Source organism: Hyla sarda, chromosome 6 (assembly GCF_029499605.1).
Source record: "Hyla sarda isolate aHylSar1 chromosome 6, aHylSar1.hap1, whole genome shotgun sequence".
NCBI classification, from domain to species: domain Eukaryota; kingdom Metazoa; phylum Chordata; class Amphibia; order Anura; family Hylidae; genus Hyla; species Hyla sarda.
In genome coordinates this window covers 75,264,636-75,291,340 of record NC_079194.1, presented here as the reverse complement: position 1 = coordinate 75,291,340, position 26,705 = coordinate 75,264,636, and the positions used below count along the sequence as shown (strand labels likewise).

At 46.1% G+C, this 26,705-nt stretch overlaps 1 protein-coding gene and 1 pseudogene across 1 annotated transcript in view; both read right to left on the bottom strand.

The window, feature by feature from the left end:
* LOC130275784 (nuclear pore membrane glycoprotein 210-like) overlaps nt 1–26,705 on the bottom strand; it is a 133,689-nt gene that overhangs the window by 60,232 nt on the left and 46,752 nt on the right. Inside the window, exons 14-24 of the mRNA XM_056524189.1 lie at nt 23,133–23,278; nt 22,083–22,304; nt 20,625–20,798; nt 19,054–19,243; nt 18,541–18,647; nt 16,253–16,357; nt 9,683–9,784; nt 5,705–5,833; nt 4,966–5,093; nt 4,561–4,699; nt 6–68 (exon numbers count right to left, since the gene is read on the bottom strand). Coding sequence (XP_056380164.1) covers nt 6–68; nt 4,561–4,699; nt 4,966–5,093; nt 5,705–5,833; nt 9,683–9,784; nt 16,253–16,357; nt 18,541–18,647; nt 19,054–19,243; nt 20,625–20,798; nt 22,083–22,304; nt 23,133–23,278 — 1,505 coding nt within the window. The remainder of the gene's footprint in view (nt 1–5; nt 69–4,560; nt 4,700–4,965; nt 5,094–5,704; nt 5,834–9,682; nt 9,785–16,252; nt 16,358–18,540; nt 18,648–19,053; nt 19,244–20,624; nt 20,799–22,082; nt 22,305–23,132; nt 23,279–26,705) is intronic.
* On the bottom strand, nt 13,512–13,686 carry LOC130278090 (U2 spliceosomal RNA; annotated as a pseudogene).

Here is a 26,705-nt window from a genome sequence, read left to right as displayed (position 1 = left end):
TTCACCTGCATCATAGCACCAATAAGGAGTATAATCCGTCTAGGCAAAAGTTGGAATGGAGGGAAAACCTGTGACATAAAAAAGGGACAAGATGTGAGATCCAGGTATCTGCTGAATACTTCTGAATGAGCATATCATATTCCTTATTTCCTGATAAATTGAAAAAAAAAAAAAAAAAAAAAAAAAAAAGATTATTTTGTACTCACCATAAAATCTCTCTCTCGTAGCCTTCATTGGGGGACACAGATACTGATGGGTATATGCTCTTGCCACTAAGAGGCGCTGACACTATGAAAAAAAAGTCGGCTCCTCCCTAGAAGGATATCCCGCCCACTGGAAGTGAGGTAATCAGTTTAGTCACAAAGCAGTAGGAGAAGCCAACAAAGAAATATGTCCGAAGGACCCTAGAAAGGAATCCCGATAAAAACCCAATAAACGGAAAAAGATAATCCGGACAAAAAATTAAGAAATTGGTGAGTGCGGTGTCCCCCAATGAAGGCTGTAAGAAAGATTTTACAGTGACTACAAAAGAAAAAAAAATATTTTCTCAGTCGCTCTTCATTGGCGGACACAGATACTGATGGGACGTACCAAAGCAGTCCCCTAGGGCGTGAAAAAACCACCAGTGAAAGGGAATCAGTCCAGAGACTGAACCCACTCAACAATAAGGCCTGCGGCAGAGATCCCGGGCAGAAACAACCAAGGCCCACAAACTGAGCTCCCGGAAGAACCCCCATCCATGGAGAAGGACTAGGATGCCAAAGGATGGGACCATCCTTTTCAGAGACTCTAAACCTACGGTCCATATAGAGACAAGAAAAGCACAACTAGGAAGCCAGATGGGCCGGAACCATCATGGAAGGAGGTAGGAATTAACTCCAAGGAACACAGAACCAGAAAGAGGGCTAGCCTGGTTGCAAAACAAAAAAAATGGAAAAAAGGGGCATCACAAGAGAACCCATCAAGAGTCAACCGATTCAAGAGAACATGGCGGAAAAAAACAGGGGGAACAGCGTATGCCTGAGCAGAAGGCGAGCACAGAAGGTGGAGACCAGAAAAACCACTGGAAAAAAAGAACTAGACGGAAACCGGCTCTAGAGAGGCCCGGTGCATAAGATCAATGACCTGAACATCTGCAGACCCAAAACCCCTGTCCCCAAGAGCCCGCCACGAGCACCCAGAAGGCAAAATTAGCTTGACTGGTGCAACCGGATGACCGTTACGTCCTCTATCACGGAGTACATGGACTCCGAAGGAGGCGACGGAAGGTAATAACGGTCAAAAATGGAGCGGAATGCCCTGAAAAGGGGAATCCTGGAACACCGGAGCGACAGGCATAGGAACTGGAGGGTCCAGAGTCATCTAGAAGACATATGCAAAATAATAAAACGACCAAGACCCGGAACACCGGAGTAGCCGACATAGGAAGTGGGTCTCCTGGAAGACTTACACCCGAAGGGTAAGTAAACCCAATGACCGCAAAACACTCCGGGTGACAAACTTCAGAGTTGAGAAGAGAAGAAGTGCGGTACAGAAACCCCCCCCCCCCCCCCCCACAAATGGGATCGCAGAGAAGTCTAGGCAGGATTGCTACACATGCCCAAGACCTCATCATCACTAAGGACAAGGAGACTAACCGGCCATGGACCCCAGTGGTCCGAGCAGACCAGAGCACTTTGAAGCAACATCCCGTCAGGAAAGGAATGGAGGGGAAACAAAAAGGAACCCAGGTGGGACTCCCAATTTCTGGGCACAGGAAGTTTATTCCAGAAGACTGAGGCATCAGTGCAGCGCAACTGACACTCAAATGGAAGGATGAAAAATTGCACCGAGGGAGGAAGAGAGAGCAAAGGCAAGGCCCAAACAAGACTGTGGCAAGACCAGCTGTCGTCACAAGCAATTGAGAAAGAGGGGGCTCCCTCTCGAAATGCGTCTTGCACATGTCTATCACTTTATGTATGTCTCAATAAACGCTTTTTCGTTGGAAAATTACGTATCCAGACCTTGCTTGCTATCCAGGGCAGCGCCACCGCAGAACTTCTTTCCTCTCAGCGTCGCACTCTCTCCTTGCAGACTCCCGACTGCAGGCAGCAGCCAATGATTCTAGCAAAGACCACCCTTACTGACACGCATAAAACCAAGATTTGCAAAAGGTGAGCAAATCTGCATATCATTTTATCGGGCCATCTGACCCCACAGAATTACGCGAGGCGCCGTCCTCCTTTTCTTTCTTTCCTTTTGCACCTATAGAGTGGGAAGAGAGAGTAGTAGAAAATGCTCAGCAAAAGAGTCCCCCTAGTTGAGGGGAAAACAGGGGGGGGGGTCAAGAGGAAACGTCTGTCTAGCTGACTGGAGAGGATTCCTGAACACGCAGTGTCACTCCTTTGAACCCTCCCACAGAAAGTGTGGCACAGTAGTGCGGCCAATCAGATGGGCAACCCGGTGGAATAGGGAACCATGCAGACAGACAATGTCTGGCTTACTGGCATCAGTCCCTCGTACCTGCAGGGACCCTTTACAGATTCCTCACACCAACGGTGAGGTATGGGAGAAACCCCAGCCAAGCACATGGCGAGATAGGGAGATAGATGGCGGCAGAGACCATACAGACAATAGTCTGACGGGATGAGTGCCCCTCCAGGCGCTGTTGATAGGGGCCCAAGTCAGACAGGCAATAACTTTGCCCCATTGACTCATCTGATAGACATGCAAGGATGCCGAACCATGTCCCTCAAGCAGGGACACTAAGGAAATGCACCCGGCAGCCCTAGGAGTGGCAACGGCACAGAGCAGCATGCTCTGCAGCACCTGCAAAGCCGCCGCACAGCTCTGCGACCAGGGAACAAGAGCAGTCCGGGCTGGGCGAGCTACCGCCAGGCTGAAGCCAGGAAAGCCAACGGAGCCGCTCAGGCTACAAAGCGCCTCCGACCCCCGCAATGGTGGAAAAGCGGAGCTAACGCCACTGGAGGTGCGTGTTTTCAGGGCCGCAGGTACTGGTCGCAGTAAAGATCCGTGGGGTGTGCAAACCTGGAGAGGAGGAGCTGCCTGACCTCCCAATTCACATGCTGCTCAGAGGGAGAAAAAAGGCGGAGCTACCTGCCGCCATATCCCTCTGAACCTTAAGAGGAGGCGCTACCTGGCCTCCGGTAAGCGCACTGGCTTAGGGCGAGAAGAAGAGTGGAGCCATGTGCTGCCATAACCCTCTAAATCCCCTAAAAGTGGGTGAATATAGAAACAGAGGAACAGCAAGGCTGTTCAGAGGTGAGCCGGAAGATAACTCCTCCAGGGGTGAGCCGGAAGATAACTCCTTTTGCAAAGGAAGGGGGAGTGATGAGGGGAGAGGAGAGGGAAACACTCACCTGCGGATGCCATTTTCTTATACTCACCCAGACGTCTTCAACCAGCATATGGCCACGCTGCATCATACCAGGCTAAGATAGCGGGGCGAGCAGGGGTTGCCAGCCAGACACTGGCCGTTGGCGAGAAGGGGTTGACGGCCCACGCTCTTATGTTCCGTGCCCCTTTGTCGCATATGGGGGACCAGGTAGTGCCATGCTCCTGAACCCCAACCTTTAATAAAAAAAAAAAAAAAAAAGAGAAACAAGAGGGAGGAAAAAACTAAACAGCCCTTACTAGAAAATAATAAAGGAGACCAGATGTGGAGAGCACCAGACCTGTGTCTTGCCTCTTATTGACACTAGCTAAAACGGATTTCCTCACATCCAGTGGGTGGGTATATCCTGCCAGGGAGGAGCCGTCTTTTTTCCTAGTGTCGGCACCTCCTAGTGGCAAGAGCATATAACCATCAGTATCGGTGTCCCCGAATGAAGAACGACCGAATAAACTTGATAAACTTCAGGATTTTCTGCTTATTCCTAAAACAGAAATCCTAAAGTAGAACACAAGAAATTGATTCCTAATGATATGTTCTAATTTCGTCTGGATTATGGCTTTCGGCTAGGTCCATGCTGCATGATACTTCTCCGTTAATCCTTGCGAGATGGGAATACCCATAAACAGAGGGTCTGTGCTTAAATAACTGCATCCTACTGCACACAAGCCAAAAGAAAAAAGCTCAGCTTCCTGACAGTTGTCTTACAGAAAGATATAAAATATTGAGAGAACCTGTGTTTGAGGTGTATTTTTTTTCTGATCTTTGTTACGCTGATTTCTCAGTTTTAATTCCAATAAGACAACATAAATTCAAAGGAAACTATGAGATTAGAAAGAAAAATTTGCAATGATTGTATGTGTTTAGTGCTTCTTTAAATCTGCAAACCGTGAATCAAATGCCTGGCAAATCAGTTTACCCAATTTATCACACTAATTAAATAATCACAAATACTCAATAGTGAAGCAATTCACTTCTTTCCATGAAAAAAAAAAATCTAAATGCATTAGACTTTATTATGTTCATCTGTACACTTTGGATATATATAGCAAACATTTTTATATTTTTCACACAATCGACTAGAATGCTCAGTTTACACTAGTGAGAGTACAGAACATCAAGCAATGAGATATTGCAGGCAACATCGATGTCTTCCCAAAACTATTTACCTCCAATGGTTTAGGTGAAGAATCTATTCTGCTGGCAGCTTGGTCGACAACAGATGCAGTGAGACTTGTTTGTCCTATGGCCAGACCGCGGATAGCAAAGACTGCAGTAAATTCATCCACTTTCTCATTCAGTGCTCGGCTAGATGAAAAATCAAAGAACTGATTTCAATTGAGGGTAGTTGAGCGGAGAAAAATAAATTATTGCAGGTTTTTATTCTTTGTCTGCTTAACTCCAGCAACACAACAGAAAGCAATTCAAAGTCAACATGACCTGTCTGTGCACATTGTGCAACCATCCAGTCCCATTGTCTGTCTATGGAACAGACCCTGCACTGGAGCTCCCATATGGGCCTCCGATGGAACAGGTTTCCAGAGCTTCTGTAAAAGTTTATACAATATACTCACCTGATGGACACAATCTGTGAGGACGAACCCAGGTCCAAGTTCATATAGGCAAAATATTTAGCAAGAAATGGCTTTTGAAAAGAGTCCAGGACCCTCACATAGGCTTTAACAGTCTTCCCAATTTCTACCTTTATTAGTTGAGAAAGCTTTGTTAGTAGTTTCTTGAAATGCTTTAATACTGTATCATATCTGGTTGTCAGCTAAATCTAACTATTGAGTTATTTGTTTAACACTTTTTTTTAGGGTGGAGTGACATCATGATTTGTCCCTCCATGACACAAATACATTTGCAGAAGCTCAAAAATAGTCTGCTAACGTATCCGTGCACAGAGTGTCATGGATCCCATTCAATACAATGTTCTGAACGTAGTTAGGGACTACATTTTGTTCACTTTCCAAGCTCAGACTTTTGACTAGTCAGTCAGATTCACTCAGAAAATGACCTGAACTTAAACTTAAAACGTTCGGGTCATTCGAATGAAAGGGGAGCATACACTGACATCTGGCAGACGATTTGCAGCTTCTGCAAACAGAACAGTCCCAGAGGCCCAAAATGGTGTGAATGCACCCTTACATAATGTAAAAATTCTCTTTTTTTTAATAATCACAAACGCACTTGTATGCTAGTAATATTGTAAGTTACCAAATAATTTAGCAATTTTATTTATTGCAATTTTCAGAATTATAAAGGAGACAATAACTAAAAATTCATGTAATGAATGTAGATAAACAATATTACCTTGTCGACTACCCTAACATCCACCTGGAGAATATCTGACACATGAACGTTAACTGTGGCTGGTGCAGGGAAGGACAAACAAAGATCAAAAACCATGACTGACACTGTTCCTGGACGCAAAGGATAAACCTACAAGAGATATTAAACCATAAGAAAATACATTGATTTAGTGAATTTAATAGTCCAAAACAGGGCTCTAGATAGCTTAACTTGAGGGAGAGCTTAAACAATGGAAAACATTGCAATTATACACTGCTCAAAAAAATAAAGGGAACACAAACAACACAATGGGGGAGATTTATCTAAGGATTTAGACTTTTTTCCTGTCTAAATTTGTCGCACAGAAAGTCGCAGTCTAAATATGTGCGACTTTTCTGCGACTTTTGCTGTAGAGGATTTTTAGAACATGATGCATGCAAGTTTATTTTAGACGGAAATGTATTGGAAAATGCATTGGTGCTGAATTTATGCATCTGCCCAAAATACGCTGAAATGTCAGACCATGTTGGAGCAGGTCTAAATGCAGTTTAAGCTGTAGACCCTGAAGTCTGAGCACAGAATTTATCAAGGGCTGTGAGACCTTTGATAAATTAGGAGCACAATAGACAGGAGACTACCACATACGCTGGTCTATAAGCATACCCAGAATAGACTAGATTAGGAAATGACCCCCAATGTAACTACAAGTCAATCACACTTCTGTGAAATCACACTGTCCACTCAGGAAGCAACTCTGATTGTTCCATTTGCACAACAGCATGTGAAATTGTCAGACAACAGGTGGAAATTAATCAATTAGCAAGACACCCCCAATAAAGGAGTGGTTCTGCAGGTGGTGAACACAGACCACTTCAGTTCCTATGCTTCCTTGATGAATTTTTTTGTCATTTTTTAATGCTGGCAATGCTTTCACTCTAGTGGTAGCATGAGATGGAGTCTACAACCTAGACAAGTGGCTCAGTTAGTGCAGCTCATCCAGGATGGCACATTAATGCGAGCTGTGGCAAGAAGGTTTGCTGTGTCTGTCAGCGTAGTGTCCAGAGCATGTAGGCGCTACCAGGAGACAGGCCAGTACATCATGAGACGTGGAGGAGGCCATAGGAGGGCAACAACACAGCAGCAGGACCGCTACCTTCGCCTTTGTTCAAGGAGGAGCACTGCCAGAGCCCTGCAAAATGACCTCCAGCAGGCCACAAATGTGCATGTGTCCACTCAAGCGGTCAGAAACTGACTCCTTGCGCTTACAGCCCAACACTGTGCAGGATGTTTGCCAGAGAACACCTAGATTGGCAAATTCGCCACTGGCGCCCTGTGCTCTTCACAGATGAAAGCAGGTTCACACTGAGCACATGTGGCAGAGTCTGGAGATGCCGTGGAGAACTTTCTGCTGCCTGCAACATCCTCCAGCATGACTGATTTGGCGGTGGGTCAGTAATGGTGTGGGGTGGCATTTCTTTGGGGGGCCGCACAGCCCTCCATGTGCTTGCCAGAAGTAGCCTGACTGCCATTAGGTAACGAGATGGGATCCTCAGACCCCTTGTGAGACCATATGCTGGTGCGGTTGGCCCTGGGTTCCTCCTAATGAAAGACAATGCTAGACCTTATGTGGCTGGAGTGTGTCAGCAGTTCCTGCAAGAGGAAGGCATTGATGCTATGGACTGGCCCACCCGTTCTCCAGACCTGAAGCCGATTGAGCACATCTGGGACATCATGTCTCCCTCCACCCACCAATGCCACTTTGCACCACAGACTGTCCAGGAGTCGGCGGATACTTTAGTCCAGGGCTGGAAGGACATCCCTCAGGAGACCATCCACCACCTCATGTGGAGTATGCCCAGGGAGGTCATATGGGCACATGGAGGCCACACACACTACTGAGACTCATTTTGACTTGTTCTAAGGACATTACTTCAAAGTTGGATGAGCCTGTAGTATGGTTTTCCACTGATTTTGAGTGTGACTCCATATCCAGACCTCCATGGGTTGATAAATTTGATTTCCACTGATAATGTTTGTGTGATTTTGTGGTCTAGGATGTGTTATCTTGGTGTTCCCTTTATTTTTTTGAGCAGTGTACATCATAAAATCTTCTAACAGGGGTACAAAGGGGTGGATGGATGATACAACAATCACAACTATAAATAAAAATCAGTGCACAGTTCCAAACAAAATAAAACAATCCTTGTCTTAAATTAAAAGATGTAAGAAAATGTTTTATACTGTATACCACAAAAAAGCCCAAAAATTGACACAGCTTTTTCCAGCATTTTGAAAGTTTTTCTGTCTGTAGGTTTTAAATTTTAGTGTGAACTAGCTTTTGCCCGCGGCTTCCCTCGCGTTAAATTTGGGGTAACACAGATTTACGATCCTATAGTAATGAGGCCGCTCTGGGTAAAGTCTACGGGCATCCAAACAACCTGAAACATTACATCTGCTGTTTCATGGAACTGAAGATCGACATCCTTTGAGGACTTCTACAGAGTCTGCGGTCAGGGGAACCCGCCTTCTAACACTGCTTATATACTGCCACCAGTCCTCCTATCCAGACGACCTCTCTCGACCTCATATCCCGACCTCCCATCCCGACCCGTAATATGTGTACCAGGTATTATTGAAATATCTCCAGCCATACGGAAGTTATGAGGGAACATACATTTCCCATAGACTTGTATGGTATGGGACTTTAAAAAAAAACAAAAACCCAACCCCTTTTTCACACCCTTAAGGGTGGAATTTTGAAAAATCCTTTATTCCTTGTCTACGTCTTAAAAACAACATCTGTGCAAAAATTCAGGTTTCTAGGTGCAAGGGTTTAGGCTGGGCGTTGATGAGTCAGGTCTTCTCTTGTTATATATAAGATTGCTTTTTTGTGGGTTTGGCCTTTATTTCACAGATAAAAAAAAGAAAGAAAAAAAAATGCCTAAAAATGCCAATGTGACTTTTTGGGGTGTTTTTACACATGCGTTTTCTATTAGGTAAAATCTGAACAGAATTGCAACATTGAATTAGTTATTAGAATTGACTGTGTGTTATCCGAAGAAATTGGAAATTGATTCAGATAACGCAGACTATTTTAATAAATGATTCTGTGTTGCAGCCAACTTTTTTTTTAGGTGATCAGAAAATAAATTTTTCCACTGTACTACCAGATGAAGTAAAATAAAAAATACAAAAAAAGTTGGGGGGGAAAGTTGGTGCGTCTTATAAGGCGAATACACACCTATCGCGGCGGTCCTTGCGGCCATCAACGGCCGGGACCCGCGGCTAATACAGGACATCACCGATCGCGGTGATGCCCTGTATTAACCCTTCAGACGTGGCGATCAAAGCTGACCGCCGCGTCTGAAGCGAAAATAACATTAACCCGGCTCAGACGGGCTGTTCGGGACCGCCGCGGTGAAATCGCGGCGTACCGAACAGCTTATAGGACACCGGGAGGGACCTTACCTGCCTCCTCGGTGTCTGCTCCGTGCCGGGATCCCCTGCATGGCCGGCGCTCTCCGTCGTCACGCGCGCCGTCCCGTCATCCACTAGGAGCGGCATGCGTAGCGACGTCATGGTGGTGACAGAGCGCGAGGATACCCGGCAGCAGAGACATTCCGGAGTGACGAGGACACCCCGGGAACGCGGCGACTGCGATGGAGGGCGACATCCAGGACAGCAGTGACGGGTCCGGAGCGGCGGGGACACATGAGAACTACCTCCTATACCAGTGGTCTTCAACCTGCGGACCTCCAGATGTTGCATAACTTCAACTCCCAGCATGCCCGGACAGCCGTTGGCTGTCCGGGCATGCTGGGAGTTGTAGTTTTGCAACATCTGAAGGTCCGCAGGTTGAAGACCACTGTCCTATATTTTACATTGTATTTTGTTCAGAATCTTTATTTTCTAGATTTTTATCCTATATAATTAGGTGCGACTTATATGCCGGAGCATCTTATATGAGGGAAAATACGGTATATCAAAAACTGTACTCACTGTGACAACTCCTTTGGATTCTTGTAAGGCGGTATTAATGACATTAGCGACACTGCTGTTAATAAAGAAATATCCTGAACCCTCCAAAATGGTGAATTCAGCCTGAAAAGGAAGACTGAGTATTAGGAATATGAAAAAGTCATTTTACACAAACATTGAACAGCAATAGGAAAGTTTATAGTATTACAAATCCAACCTTTACAGATGTGAATAAATGCATGTGTTTTATTTTTTCAAAAAACTGTTTAGGTCATGTCCAATTTTAATACTTTCAGTATTTACTAATAAAGCGGTACTCAGGTGCCCTCCATGTATCTCTATAGGAGGGTCGGAAATACAGCATTCGTGTATCTCTGCCTCTCCAATAGAGAAGATACATGGAGGGGCATGTCAGCCACCACGTGCGATGGCTGACAGTGATCCATGCACAGAGCAGAGGTCAGACCATTCCCCTGTGAATAAGATGGCGATGGGTCCCAGCGGTCGGAGACCCCCGAAATCAGACACTAATCCTCTATCCACAGGATAGGATAAGATGTCCTGCACCAGAGTACCCCTTTAATAAGAAACTTCAAAAAAAAAATTTTTGGGATAAAACACCACCCATAAGGAAACCTTTGACAGACCACAATTGCACATTGACAAAAGATCAGACAGAAGGCTATGTAGTCCAGTGTTTCCCAAACAAGGCGCCTCCAGCTGTTGCAAAACTATAGCCAAAGGCTGTCTGGACATGCAACAGCTTTGAGACAGCAATAGCTGGTGGCAGACTGGTTGGGAAACAACGATGGAGTCAGAATGCCAGCTGACCACACATTCAAGAAGATCTGTCCAATTGTGGCCACTATGAAGAAAACTTCTTTATATAACCAGAATTTAAATTTGTTCAAACTTTCCTATTTGCATTTAACTTTCAAAAAAAAGGGAAAATGTTCTTAGAATAAATGTCTATTTGAATGAATTATGGCTAAGTGAAAGTGACAGCTACATACACTGGAGATTCACCTCCCTATGTAGAGCTGTCATATTTCTTTATTACTGTTCCAAGATCAGAACAAACAAGGTGATTCATTCTAAAACACTAACATTTAGCTGCAATACAAGTCTTCCCACTGACTGAAGAAAATTTGTGGACTAAAAATTAGATTTTTTTTGTACTCACCATAAAATCCCTTTCTGGTAGCCTTCATTAGGGAACACAGAGACCACGGGTATTATGGTGCTGTCCACTAGGAGACTGACACTTCTCCCAGCAGGATATACCCACCCACAGGCACTGAGCTAAATCAAATGTGTCACAAAGCAGTAGGAGAGGCCAAACAAAGGAGATACGTCCGAAGGACATCAAAAGTAATAACCAGCAACAAACAACCTGACCAGGAACCATAAATGGGTGGGTGCTGTGTTCCCCAATAAAGGCTACGAAAAAGAGAATTTATGGTTAGGCCAAAAAAAAAAAAAAAAAAAAAACACAACTCCTTTTCTCTGTCGCCTTATTGGGAATACAGAGACCATGGGACGTCCCAAAGCAGTCCCTGGGGTGGGAAAAACAACTGATAGAGAAGGGAAGAGCAGTCCAGAGACTGAACTATACCCATTCACACAGGAACGTGGAGGAGGCCCAGAGGAGACCGGAGAAACACCACCAGGAAGACCCCACAAAGCATGGGGGGGGGAGCTAAGGAAGGAAGGAACCAAGCAAAGACAGAGGTCCAACCTCTAACCAAATGCGACAAGAAACAGTCGCCTCGGAGGCCACCAGCCAGAGACCCCCCTGGCAGGAGAGTGAACACTACCACTGAAAAAAAGACAAAGGCGCAGGATCACCGAGGCCAGGCCCAACCGTGGAAGAGAGAGCGACAAGAGAACTCCAATTCAGGGATTCCATGAAGCAAACGAACATGGCAAGGAAAGTCCAGCTGCCAGAAAAGAAGCGTGCCGGACAGGCCCGAAGGGAGAGCCCCACCAGGAGGCCAGGCGCAACTACAGGACCGAGGCAGAGGAGAGAGAATGACAAGAAGGCAGGGGGGCGGTGAAGGAAGAAACCACATCAGCAGTGCCAACAAGGAAGGCAACGTTAACGCCAGGAGAGCAATAGCCGCAACTTAGCCAGTCCAGCAGCACTCCGCCAGAGGTGGGAATATGATGGCAGGGATGGAGCGGTGCTGCCGATGCCGGGAGTCGGCCCGGGCCTCCCGCATGGAAGGAGAGAAATGTACTACTGAGCTACCAATGCTCTGCCCCCAAAAAAATAAACCATCAATTACAAGGAGGCTGTCGGACGACGGCTGAAAGAACAAAAACAGGAACAGTACAAGACCTACAAAACTCCCTGTAGGAAGGAGATGCGGGATGGCTGAAATCCGGATAGCAGGCAGCCCACCAAGCCACTCTGGTAACGGAAGGGGTCAACGAGATGGCTGGACACGCCATAGGAGGGATCATAGAAGATTGCCCAGAAGAAAAGAAATGCAATGACCACAGGAGAAAAAGTAGGCCACCTACAAAACCTACCCATAAGCCAGGGGGCGGACAATGACTGCATGATTAATAGCAGGCATCGTATAGTAGGAAATAGAAATAGGTAGCAAGACCACTAATAGCCATTCCATGGAGAAAAATGTGATTGATGAACCAGCCAGAACAGGATAGTAACTAATCTCACCATCACTCCTTTTCTGGGAATGGAAATGAGAACCATGGATTAGCCAGAGTTGGAATCCACTAACCCCGACCTGGATACACAGTTACTCTGCTAACGACTCAGAACGACTTCCCCTGTGAAAGAGGAAAGAGAAAAGGCTGTAGTGATCCGTGCAGGTACTCAACAAACCTGCCCTTTCTATATAAAAGGCGGGGGGGGGGGGGGGTTAGTATGCTGGCTGTGAGAGCAACAGCAAGTAGTCCACAACATACTGCCCCTATAAAACCACTGATACATCACATAAGGAAGGGGAGGAAAAAAGGACGCCATGACTGGCCCGAGCACGGTGAATGAGCAGGGTCACTCTATTGAGCCCCTCGTACCAGTAGCAGGGTACTAGAACCGCCGCCGCGAAAGAGGAAAACAGGACATGGGCTTTCAGCCAGCACCACTGTACACCCATGTTAAATCACACATGGCAGCATTTAAGTGGTCGCTGCTGCTGGTGAAGATGGCACATCGTACCTGGAGGGACCGTCATTGGACCCCTCTTACAGGTAGTGGAGGACTGGAATCTCCGCTGCAAATGTGGCAGACTGTAGGTTCCCCCAGACCGTATAGAATGCGCTCAGTACACGCAGGAACACCCCTTCAGCAACTACCACATGCAGTGGGGTACCGGAACTGCCAGAGTGGATGTGACAGACATCGCGCTATCCATGGGCATCACAAAGGGTCCAATCTACATTGGTCCACTCACATTGGGTACCGGAACTGAAGCCGCAGCGACTGTCACTCACGCCATGTCACCCCGTTCAGTTACTTCACACAGGTAGAGGGGAGAACGGAAGTTCAAGCACAGCAGACTTGGCACTGGTGACCGGTGGTGAAGGAAACAGACAGGGTGCTGCCAGATTTCCTGGAATTCCCCAAGGAAGGCGAGCCATGACGATGACTATCCCTCAGTGTGGACATATGTGAAAATCCCATACCCCAGTAAAATGACCAATCAGGTCACCACGGAAAAACAGGCCATGGCCCGAAACCATCGCTTTTTTGTTTTTTTAGAAAACAGGGGCTAGGAAAGCACATGGCTGCATACCACACTTATGTAGGCAAAATGGTACAGTGCGAAGGTTAAGTGCCGCAAACATGCAGACCAAAGACCTAATATTTTGACAGATTTTAAAGAGTACTGTACCCGAAGATACTGCCATATCGGGTCAATGCATAGGGTGATGGAAGCAAGCTGTTCTCAAAAATCTATTAAATATATGGTCCCCAGATAGGGGACATATCAGATATTAAACTGAAAAGAACAGATACTATGCTTCTTGACCTTTCGGCTAAGATCAGGTGAACAAAATGCCCTCAAGGCAGGAGGTTGCGAGTCGCCAGGCAACCCCAGGCCACAGAACCGAATAGGGGTTTGAGGGAGATACTCCAAACCGCTAAAGCAATAGGAGGAGGAAGGAGAAGGGCCGTAGAAAAACTATACAACTGCAATAACCATGTGTCGCCACTAGAGGAGGCCTATCACAGGAGAGCAAACAGTGATGAACAACAACATTCAGCCACTGGAGGGCGCAGAGTGCCCATGAGAAGCTCTTTTTTTGTATTAACATTCAGACCGTGCAGCCTACAGGAAAGGGCACGCTGGAGAGGACACGCTGTCGAAGACTGCCTATAGGAAGGAAGAAGCTGGGGGCTAAATTTATGGAGCGCCCGCGGGCCGCCAGGAATCACAGTGCGCTGGAAACCGCGCCTTTCCGGCAGCAGTCCCCGAGAGCAGGCCGGGGAGCGAACGGGGTACCAGCTGCACGATCGGGACACCGGCAGCCGGGAAAAGAGAAGGAGGATATGCCCACCCACTAGCGATGAGCTAATCAGTTTTAGCTTCATGTCAGTAATAGGCAGACAAGTCTGGAGCTCTCTCCAGAGCTGGTCTTCTCTGTTTTATTTTCTAGTTAGGGATGTTAAGTTAAGGTTTTTTCCCTTTTTTATTTTTCTAGGCGCCACCTGATCGCCCACATGCGATGAAGGGGCACAGTGCATAGAGTATATGGGCTGTTAACCCCTTCTCGTCAAAGGTCAGTGCCTGGCGGTAATACCCTGGGTCCGGGTCCCCCCCCCCCACTTGCTCCTGCCGGCCTCGCTATGGCAGCTTGGTGTGATGGAGCTCGGTTTTTAGCTGGCCGAAGACTTCAGGGTAAGTATAGGAAGAGGAGAACTGCGGGAGAGTATGTACTACATTCCCCCCTCCCTTTTCTACCTTCATGGGGTCCTATACACTGTGCCAAGTTCCTCAGCCATCATTGCTGGTGGCTGCTCTGGGCAGGACCCCTCATGGCCCCGGTGCCATACCTGTAGGGGTCAGTCTGGTGGCCTGTCTCGAACACCTCCCCCCCCCCCCCCCCATCCAGGCACTCCGCTATGGACATTTTTCCAGCTTCGCTCTAGCTAGCTGGCTGCCGGGTGTCTTAACACTCCGGTCTCATTCCAAACACCCCCCCCCCCCCCCCCCCCCGGACCTGTTTTGTGGCCAGGCTTAGTGCCTGGCCGCGTTTCATGTTGGACCCTCTACGAGCGGCGGGTCTTTGGTCTGGCCGGGCAGTGCAGCAGTGAGGACGGGCCGGCTGCACCAGGCATTCAGTCCCTGGCCTAGTCTGGCCACCCATAGAGGGTCCAGCATTTAATTATAAAACCGGGGATTGGGGAGGCAATGGGGTCGGGGCCGGGGCGGTGCAGTGGGGGGTGCGACGCGGTGCAGTGGGGGGTGCGACGCGGTGCGGTGGGTCAGTGGGGGGGGGGGTGTGACGCGGTGTGGTGCGGTGGGGCAGTCGCGGTGCGGTGGGGGCGGATCATTACCGGATTATCGGCAAGGTAATTGCCGATACCGATAATGCCCAAACCGATAATCGGTCGATCCCTACTCACCAGCAGACCTGATCTTCCTATACTTACCCTGAAGTCTTCAGCCAGATAAAGACCGAGCTGCATCATGCAAAGCTGCCATAGCGAGGCGGGCAGGGGCAAGTGGGGGACCCGGACCCAGGGTACTACAGCCAGGTGCTGGCCGTTGGCAAAAAGGGGTTCAAAGGGGCTCTATGCACCGTGCCCCTTCATCGCACGTGGGCGATCAGGTAGCACCATGCTCCTGCCGCCCAACCTAGAAAAACAAAGGGAAAAAACCTTAACTTAACATTCCTAAATAGAAAATAATAAAACAGAAAAGACCAGGTCTGGAGAGAGCTCCAGACCTGTGTCTGCCTCCTACTGACACAAAGCTAAAACTGATTATTTCTAGATGCACAGTCATGAACAGCAAAGCACTATTGCTGATATACTGTACCTCGAAGTTAGAGCTGACATATTCTACTGAAAGACAATATCTATAGCAATGTTACCTTATCTTACAGGGGTACTCTGGTACTTAATAACTTATCCTCTTCGAGTACGATGGTTTCCCGTCATACTGAAAGGTTTATATTGTGAGCCCCTATGGGGACCAGGACCAATTTGAGTGTACAGCACTATGGAATGTGTGCCCGCTATATATGTAAAAAAAAAAATGGATTGTTATTATCATCAGAGAGCAGTTAGACCGAAAACAACAACTCAACTTCAGAAGCTAATAACTATTGGAAGGATTAAGATTTTTTAATGGAAGTCATTTACAAATCTGTTTAACTTTCCGGAGCCAGTTGATATATATAAAAAAAGGTTTTGCCTGGAATACCCCTTTAAGCTAGTAAGATACAGGACAGGAGATAGAGGGGACCCAAGAGACATTTTTCAAATCCCATATACAAAACTAACAACGTATTGAGCCAAACAGCCAGGTCAGGTTTTTGCACTGATTCTTTAATTTGAAGGACACATTTTACTCTTGTTTTAAATGTAGTTTGCAGAACAAAGAATCTCACCGTAACATCTGGATGATTGTAGATGGAAATTGCTTCGGGATTCACCCTCAAATCCTCCACAAGTAGAAGTTCTAGACTGGCAGCAACAGGTGTGAGTGTTTTCACCTGGAAAAGAAAAGACTATTCATAACCCAAGGTATGCAGATTTCTTCCCCCTCTTTAAATAAACAATAGGGCGCAGAGAAATGTAGTCCTGCGTCAGACCACGCTTGAGCGCAGATGTATTCACCCAGCTTTAGAGAGCAGAATTATGTGAGCACCATTTAAGTGTCAGGACTGTGCCTAAAATATAACTTAATATTTCTAATTAAAATATATATACATATGATGTGTTTGTGTATTCAATCACCACAAAATAACAAAATATGACAAGGGACGTGCTTGATATATATGGGGTGACCAAGAAAGACTCTGCTTGGCCCTGCCAGTCTGGCTAGGTCCCCCAAGCATCAAAAAACTCCCACCAATTTTACCGCCGGCGAGTTTCTGCCAATTGGCGTCATCAGGGAGGAATACAATTGGTCCAAAGAATAAGACACCACAATCAATAGAAAGATATAATGTCAAAGTTAATAAATGGTTTGTGGGTTCCACAATAGTTGGGTCCAGCTGCAAAAGAAATGTATATGCACTGCTTTCCCTATTATTCCTGTAAGGAAAGGGCAGCCATGGATGGTGACGGTGAATAAATGCAGATCTGTCCCTAGGAACCACACATTCAGGGTAACCGGTCCGGTCCACCTAGAAAGAATACAAACACAAGGAGGCCCCGGTCACTATTTCTCCTGGAAGAGAACGCTGGGGAGCTACGAGTAGTTCCCTAATCCTACTCACGGTTTCCCAGTAAGAGACGAGGTCCAAAACAACCTGCTGTTGCGCAGGGAGCAGCACGTTCGCCGCTCTGCTCGCTCTGACTAGCGAGATGCCGGCGTCTGACATCACTTCCTGTCAGCTGCCGGATATACTCGCGCAAGCCGCGCACACCTCCATGACACGCTGATGGGGGCGTGCAATGTCAGATCGGCTGCGCATCGACTTAGTTTCAACGGCTGAATGTATTTAACAGTGATGTATCTAAATATGTTGGTTTTATATGTTGGCTTATTAGATGCATTGTTCCTATATACTAGGTCGTATCTTAGAATTTTTATTGGTATTTTTAGAAATTAGTAATGATGTTTAATAAAGTATATATGCTAATGTTAGCATGATAGTAAGGTGAGGTCAGAGAGAGGGAGTAATGATTACCTAACTCAGGGCAATGTATTAAATGGGGTTAAAGAAATCGGGAGATAGTCTCCCAAATTATTCCCGATTTTATGAGAGGGGGGGGGGGGGGGGGGGGAGAGAGGGAATGGGAACACCGCCTAGGCACTAGGGTTCAAGCATAGGGCTTACTAGGGCCAGTAATAGATCCCTTAGGGACGAACGAGCTGCTCCCTGTGCAACAGCAGGTTGTTTTGGACCTCGTCTCTTACTGGGAAACCGTGAGTAGGATTAGGGAACTACTCGGAGCTCCCCAGCGTTCTCTTCCAGGAGAAATAGTGACCGGGGCCTCCTTGTGTTTGTATTCTTTCTAGGTGGACCGGACCGGTTACCCTGAATGTGTGGTTCCTAGGGACAGATCTGCATTTATTCACAGGCACCATCCATGGCTCCCCTTTCCTTACAGGAATAATAGGGAAAGCAGTGCATATACATTTCTTTTGCAGCTGGACCCAACTATTGTGGAACCCACAAAGCATTTATTAACTTTGACATTATATCTTTCTATTGATTGTGGTGTCTTATTCTTTGGACCAATTGTATTCCTCCCTGATGACGCCAATCTGAGTATTGGCAGAAAGGCGCCGGCGGTCAAATTGGTGGGAGTTTTTTGATGCTTGGGGGACCTAGCCAGACTGGCAGGGCCAAGCAGAGTCTTTCTTGGTCACCCCATATACATCAAGCAAGTCCCTTGTCATATTTTGTGGTGATTGAATACACAAACATCATATGTATATATATTTTAATTAGAAATATTAAAAGTTATATTTTAGGCACACCCCTGACCCTCTTTAAATAAACCAGATACATGTTCTTCTCCAACAAACCTTGGAAAGAGACTGAACATTAACTAAAATAAAAACCAACTATGACTACCCCTTTAATAATACCAGGTTAAGTAGATGCTGAATATTATTTTATATACTATGTATTACTAATACAAATCAATATACTGATCTCAACACTAACAATTGGACAGTAACACTAGCCACAAAACGGCAAGGAATGCTTCTGACACATACCCGTGTTCTAACATTGGCGACTAGGAGATGAGAATCCTGGTAATGGTTTGCCTTGGCAGTAATAACTGCTTTTCCCGATACCTGATGAACATGAATCGTGTTCAGACCTAAAACAATAACAGTCCATTAGATATCATGGTCGTGCATTTCTTATTTTGAGATATTTTACATATAAAAACCCAAGAAGTAGAGAGCAAATGAACGGTGTAGGGATCCCTACACCGTTAATTTGCTCCCTATTTCTTGGGTTCCTTCCTTGAGGTAGTGCCCTTTTTGTGCAGTCTCTTATTGTTGTATGTCCAGTTGTAACTCTGTGTCATTGGATGTACATGTTGTTATATAGGCCCTTTGGCCTTCACTGTTGTAGTTTTTAACTGATTATACCTTAATAAAGTAATTGATCTGTATTCACGTTTTTTGTTCTTATGGATTTAAGTGCTTACTTGCGTGGGATCCTTATGGTATTACGGGAATTTCTGTGATATTTATATAAAAACTTTGATTGACAAATACCATGCATCTTTCGCTGACTACTTCCATCTTCTTTTTGAATATATTCCATAGGTTTTGAATCAAAGCTGGCTAGTGACATCTTGGACGAGTCCCACTCAACAGCCAAAGAACTAAAGTTGTCAAACTTTCTCCCCTGGTGATCGTAGGCCGATAACTGCAACAACTGATTCCGATAGTTGGAAACCGGAATCTAGGATAGAACACATGGTACATACCCTTATTATCTAATCTGTTAAAGAACCATCTCCATCTGAATTGTACGGGACAGCTGCATGAATATATGCACTACTTCTTATGAATTGCAACTTGGGACATTGTTCTTGTAATTGCTGGGATCCCAATGGTTAGTACCCTTATACATTTGTTCATCTCTAGTGGTACAACCTCTTTAAAAAGATCTGGCACAATAGCCAACCTGCCTATAATTTACTGCTGGACTTCTATAGAGAGGTCTGTCACATCTACTCTATTACTCGAAGCAGAGAGCAACTTAAAAGGAGCAGCTTTCACTGTGGTAGGTACAGTCCTCGCACCTATTACATTGTTGCCCATTTATTTCCTCGACTGGTATGTAATACTACATTTGGCCTGTATCAGCGACTGCAAGGGAAATATACGACTAGCAGTAACTTCTACCAGAGATAACAAGTTCAGAAGCTAGACCTTCAACGATCAACTAATCAATCGACACTTTGGCTTCAGTATCTTAAAGGGCTGCAACAGCAAGATACTCTTTTTTTGTAGTAGGGGGGGAAAAAAATAAAACTGCATAATGGTGACCTTAGGAAAATTGTCCAGTGGGAGTTAAACTAGTCCACCATAGTGTATGTTATAAAAAAAAAAAAAAAAAGTTTAAGTCAAGGGGACAATTTGGTTGTGATTAGACAATATTCTCTGTCTTTACTACTAGCTTCACCAGACAGGCATTGTCCGAATTTGACAAAGTCAATTTGTTACAAATTTTTCCGACTGAAAACATCTCAGATTAGGTCGACATGCTCTACGTATGGTTGGTTGGTTGAGTGAGTGAGTAGGGCTTGCAAGGAGCCCAAAGTGCAGCCAACTCCGCATGGTGGGCTCTGGGTTATTTGATGGGCGAGGAGCTGCCCTAATAAAGATTTAGCACACAATTCGAGGCATATTCCCATGTAAAACATGACACTCATTTTGGAGACAGTCTGATCAGAACCAAATGTTGCATGCGAGTTGCCCATATGGATGGGCAGCTTTTGATGAGTATTATGATCTGATCAGAGAAAAAAGGGGAAAAACAAGCCACCCTACTGCACATTTTTCATTAACAGAAACTAGTCTACATTTAATCAACTTGTGTGGTTCAGGCTTGTGCGAGAACAAAAATGCGAGTGCGTGCGCAAAAATATTGTTATTTAAAAAAAAAAGCCGCAGTTGATAAATCACTGACCACTGCAAAAGGCTATCTATGCCACACTACATTTAAGTTGTTTTCCTGAAAGAGTCTAAATGATTTGCACAAATATAAGATTTTTTAAATTAAAAAATATATATAAAAAAAAAAAATTGATGAAAGGAAAAAACAGGAAAAAACGTACCAGTTGCTTTTCTTGCTGCATCAGTGGACAGATGAGATCCATATGGGAATGATTATACACAGGATTCACAGTAAATCGTGATGGAGGCGAGCAGGCCAGCTTCACATTAACATTCTCAACTGCTGGGAATGGGTTGGTCACTGTGGGTTGATTTCCAACAGACAGCGAAATCATCTGCCAGAGAAGGACATTAAATAAATTACTGTTTATCAGGACTACTTGTCTCATGAGCCTGATGAGAACCACACTGATATAGGTCACTACACCCTTTATTCTGTTGTATAAAAAAAGCAAAGTCTGCTGACTTCTAAGCTAAACTAAAAGACATACCATTTAAAAAAAAAAATTTGAAAAAAGTAAGCTATGTGTGATGTATGCAATTTTAGAGTATACAGTTGAATTGTAGAAGCCATCCATTGGACATACAGTATGTAAGAAGAATTTCCTGACATGTCAAACAAACCTCAAGTTTCTAAATGCTGCATCCATTGCATACACATTGTCGCAGACTGCAGAAATAGGAAGCACCAAACTCTCCAATATATGGGATTAGTCTAAGGGTCCTACACCGCTAAATGCCATGCAAATTATATTTTATTGCCATACTGCATGAAATTCAGCTATACAGGATGATTAAAGGGGTACTCCGCCCCTGGCATCTTATCCCCTATTCAAAGGATAGGGGATAAGATGTTAGATCGCCGCGGTCACGCTGCTGGGGACCCCGGGGAGCCCGCTGCGGCACCCCGCTATCATTACAGCACAGAGAGAGTTCGCTCTGTGCGTAATGACGGGCAATACAGGGGCTGGAGCAGCGCAACGTCATGGCTCCGCCCCTCATGACATCACGGCCCGTCCCCTTAATGCAAGTCTATGGCAGGGGGCGTGACGACCGCCACACCCCCTCCCATAGACTTGTATTGACGGGGGCGGGCCGTGACGTAACGATGCTCCGGCCCCTGTATTGCCCGTCATTACGTGCAGAGCGATCTCGCTCTGTGCAGTAATGATGGCGGGGTGCCGCAGCGGTGATCCCCGGGGTCCCCAGCAGCGGGACCTCAGCAATCTGACATCTTATCCCCTATCCTTTGGATAGGGGATGAGATGTCTAGGGGCGGAGTAATCCCTTAAACTAATCACATATTATTGGAGACATAATATTTTTTAACAATATATAGCGGCAGTACAGTAGTTGAGTGATTGGCACTGCTGCCTTAAAGCGTTTGGGGTCCTAGTTTGCATGTTCTGCCCAGGTTTGTGTTCGTTTTCTCTGGATACTCATGTTTCCTCCCCCACTTTAAAACACACAGATTGTGAGCACCAATGGGGATGGGAACCAATTTGAGCAAACAATGTACTGTGAGAGTAAATAAATTACTATTTGTCAGTATCTGGACATGCATTATTATATTTGTCAATATCTGGACATGCATTTTAAAACTTTGGATTCACCATTACCTGTTCATCAAGGTCTCTGCAAACAGTTCTAATCCAGTGATGAAAATTATTACGAGATAATGGGGTATCAAGCAGAAACAGACCAGTGCGGTCCTTCTCCTCCACAGATACATTCCGGAAGAACTTCAGAGGTTCTAGCACCCAAGGATTGGGCCCCCCTTCAAATAGCATGTCTTTTGAAGAACCTAATGTAACCAGCGCTACTGATGGCGGATCAATAGTCTAAGAATTGAAGAAAATACATGCAATTAACTTTTTAACATAAATTACAATTAAGGGGAGTTGCTTTTTAATTAAACAGAGATATACACATATTATATTATATTTTATATATAATATGTCCAAATCTCTAATATTTCCCTCATGCCCCTGAATTACTTCTACGGATCATCACAGTAAGGTCGAGTTCACACTAAGGAATTTCCAACTGGAATTCCGCTTAAGAATTTCAGTAGGAAATTCCGAAGCAGCAGAATCGCATTGCTGGCAATGGGATTCCTCTGCACAGTGCACACTTCAGAATTTTAGCAGAGAATATCCCACCGCCAACTCATTCAGTCAGCGGTGGCCGCACCCGGAATCTCTGGCTGGAGACAAAAATAAATATTTTTTTATATTGGCATTATTACACACCACATGTTTGTGTTGCAGTTCATATAACCGCACATTTTGTAGACAATATTCAAAGCACTAGCCTGAAATTCTTTAGCTATTTGCATAAGGTGACACACCTTTGGTGACCACATTTATAATCACCTATGTGGTCTAACCACATTTGAGTCACTGAATTTGTGGAAAAGAAACTAGGAGACAAAATTGCTTTCTCTGGGAACTTCTCTGACACCTTGCTCAATATTTTGTCTTCCATTGTTTTAGGATTGACTGTTATTGCAAACAGTGATTAGTTGTGATGCCTGCTGATATTAAATAAAAATGATCAGATGTATAAAGCAAACAGAATGTAAATAGAATATATACTCCCCCCCCCCCCCCCCCCCCAAAAAAAAAAAAAAAGAAATCTTTTAAAACACACACTAGTATACAACTTACCTTGAGGGGTAGATAGGCAGCCACAATGATTTTAGCTCTTAGGTGTACATGACCATGTGTGTAGCTGACAAATATGGTTGTGTATCCTGGGGTTTCAGCTTGAACTCTAATACCGCTACAATAATCGAGGCCAGGCTTCAGTCTTCCTAGCAAATCAAAGAGTAAAGATATGGATAGACACTTTACATTTTAATCAGAAACATAATATAGGGCCCATAAATGTATTTTATTTTTAAGTGGTTCCCCCATATTACACATTCATGGCCTATCAGCTGGTAAAGTTATAAACTATTGAAAGAAGTGGGACCCAGATACAGCACCACACCAGTCAGGCAATTATGGCAAGGCTTGGGGATATGCCATAGCTGAGTAAGTTGGATAGACACCTGTAAAAGGGGTTATCTGATCATAAACCACGTACCGCCTATCCACAGGGAAGGTAATAAGTCAACATGTGTAGGTGTGCAAATGCAGGGAGCTCCTACAATTTTGATAAGTGGAGTTTAAATAGCCACTACCATTAAAACTAATTTTTGCTATTGCACTCCTTATGGTAAATAAAACTAAAATTCTAATGTACTTATTTTTTTTTAAACAAAGATTTTTGTTAACATACCGTAAAATCTCTCTCTCGAAGGATCCATTGGGGAACACAGACCGTGGGTGTATGCTGCTGTCTCTAGGAGGTGTGACACTATGGTAATAAAAAAAGTCGGCTCCTCCCAGCAGGATATACCCGCCTTCAGGCTCTGAGCTAATCAGTTTAAGTTCCAGAGCAATAGGAGGAGATCAACAGGTCAAAGAAAAACCCAAAACTGTCGGAGAACCAGAAGAAAAAACATAACTGAACACACCCTCGGACAGAGAACCAAAAGGAAAATCCGAAAAAGGGCGGAACTGTGTCCCCCAATGGATCCTTCGAAAAAGAGATTTTACGGTAAGTAAACAAAAATCTCCTTTTCTCTATCGGCACCATTGGGGGACACAGACTGTGGGATGTACCAAAGCCGTCCCTTGGGTGGGCAGATAAGCAGTCAGGCAGATGGCTGATCCACTGCCGCCTGCAACACTTTACGACCCAGACAAGAATCAGCCGATGCGAAAGTATGAACTCGGTAAAACCTTGATAAAGTGTGCAAAGACGACCAGGTAGCCGCCTTGCAAATCTGCGAGGCCAAGGCTCTATTTTGGAGAGCCCAGGATGCCCCAACAGAACGGGTAAAATGAGCCACAACCCTGAAAGGAGGAATCTACCCCTTACAGCGATAGGCTTCCGAAATGGCGGACCGAATCCACCGAGAAATGGTGGCCTTGGAAGCAGGTTGTCCCTTGCGACGGCCTCCTGTAAGGACGAAAAAAGGAATCACACTGACGAAACGAAGTAGTGATGGAGAGATAAGACCAAACAGCCCGAACTACATCCAGCTTGTGTAGTAAGCGCTCCTTAGGATGAGAAGGAGCAGGAGAAAAAGGACGGGAGGACAATGTCCTCATTGAGAAGAAAAGCAGAGACCATCTTAGGCAAAAAGGAAGGATCTGACCGGAAAACAACCTTGTCCTGGTGGATCACCAGAAATGGAGAACGGCAGGAAAGAGCTGCCAATTCAGACACCCTCCGGACGGAGGTGATAGCAACAAGAAACAGCACTTTCCAAGAAAGGAGGCGGAGAGACACCTCTCTAAGGGGCTCAAAGGGTGCACCCTGGAGGGCACTCAGAACCATATTCAAGTCTCAAGGGGGGAGAGGGTGACCGATAAGGAGGAACAGCGTGAGCCACTCCTTGAAGGAAGGTCCGGACATGAGAATTAGAAGCCAGGGGCCGCTGGAAAAGAACAGCAAGGGCCGAAACCTGACCTTTAAGCGAACTGAGAGATAACCCCAGTTCCAACCTCGACTGCAAAAAGGAGAGAAGATGGGGAACCGAGAAGGTTACCGGGGAGAAGTCCTGAGCTTCATACCCACGAAAATAAGACCGGCAAGTACGGTGGTAAATTCTTGCGGAGGAGGTAAATTCTTGAGCATGGTGTGAATGACTTGGGAAGAGAACCCGCGGGCCCTCAAAACCGCGGTCTCAACTGCCACGTCGTCAAATGCAGCGACTGTAAATTGGGGTGGCAAAGAGGACCCAGAGAGAGCAGGTCCTGGCGGAGCGGAAGGCGCAGTAGTGCACTGTCCAGGAGCCTGACTACGTCGGCGTACCACGACCTTCGGGGCCAATCTGGAGCTACCAGAATGGCGGGGACGTCCTCTGCCTTGAGCTTCCTCAGTACCCTGGGAAGGAGCTGAAGAGGAGGGAACAGATAGGGTAGGGCAAACCCCACCCAAGGAATCACTAGGGCGTCCACGGTCAGAGCCTGAGGGTCCCGGGACTTGGACACAAAAGGAAGGATCTTCCGATTGTGCCGGGACACGAAGAGGTCCACGTCCGGAATGCCCCAGAGGTCGCAGAGCTGCGCGAAGACCTCCGGATGTAGAGACCACTCGCCGGGGTAGGTTGAGGACCGACTCAGGAAGTCAGCTTCCCAATTGAGCACTCCCGGAATGTGAATCGACGAAATGGCCGGAACCTTGCTCTCCGCCCAGGTGAGAATCTTTGTCACCTCGGCCATGGCTACCGAGCTGCGAGTGCCGCCCTGTCGATTTATGTACGCCACGGCCGTTGAAGAGGGCGGTAATGAAACTGGGCAAAGGGTACGGCCTCCATAGTTGCCACCATCCGACCCAGGACTTCCATACAAGTGCGGATGGAGACTGATACCTGGGTCCGAAGGGAGCGGACCCCCGACCGGAGCGCCAGACGTTTGTACGGCGGAAGACAAATTCGAGCAGAGGCCGTGTAGAATCGAAGTCTCAGGAAGGTTAGAGACTGGGTAGGAAGGAGGACTGACTTGTCCCGGTTGACCATCCACCCGAAGAGAGTCAGAGTGTGGAGAGTGACGTCCAGATTCTCCAGAGTCTGGGCTCTGGTTGGAGCCTTGATTAGAAGGTCGTCCAGATAGGGTATCACCGAGATTCCCCTCGACCGTAACAGGCCCATCACTGGCGCAAGGATCTTTGTAAAGACCCAAGGAGCTGTGGCTAGACTGAAGGGGAGGGCTACGAATTGGAAGTGCCCCTCCGGAACCGCAAAGCGGAGGTACCGATGATGGCCTGGAAATATTGGCACATGGAGGTAGGCATCCTTGATGTCCACCGATGAAAGGAACTCCCCTTGTTCCAGGGACGCCACCACCGAACGGAGAGATTCCATTCGGAAGTGGCGGATGAGAAGGAGACGGTTGAGACGCTTGAGGTCTAGGATTGGTCGCACAGAACTGTCCTTCTTGGGGACCACAAAAAAGATTTGAATAGAAACCCCGAAAACGCTCCCCTGGAGGAACGGGAATGATAACCCGCTGGAGAAGCAGAGACTGGAGAGCCGCTCGAAATTGCTTCGCCAGAGGAGGAGATCGGGGGGCCCAGGATCGAAAAAAAGCGATCCCTCGGAAGGGAGTGCAAATTCGATTCGGTAACCGTTGGACACCACGTCCCTGACCCAAGAGTCCTGAATGTGTGAGGTCCAGGTATCTCGA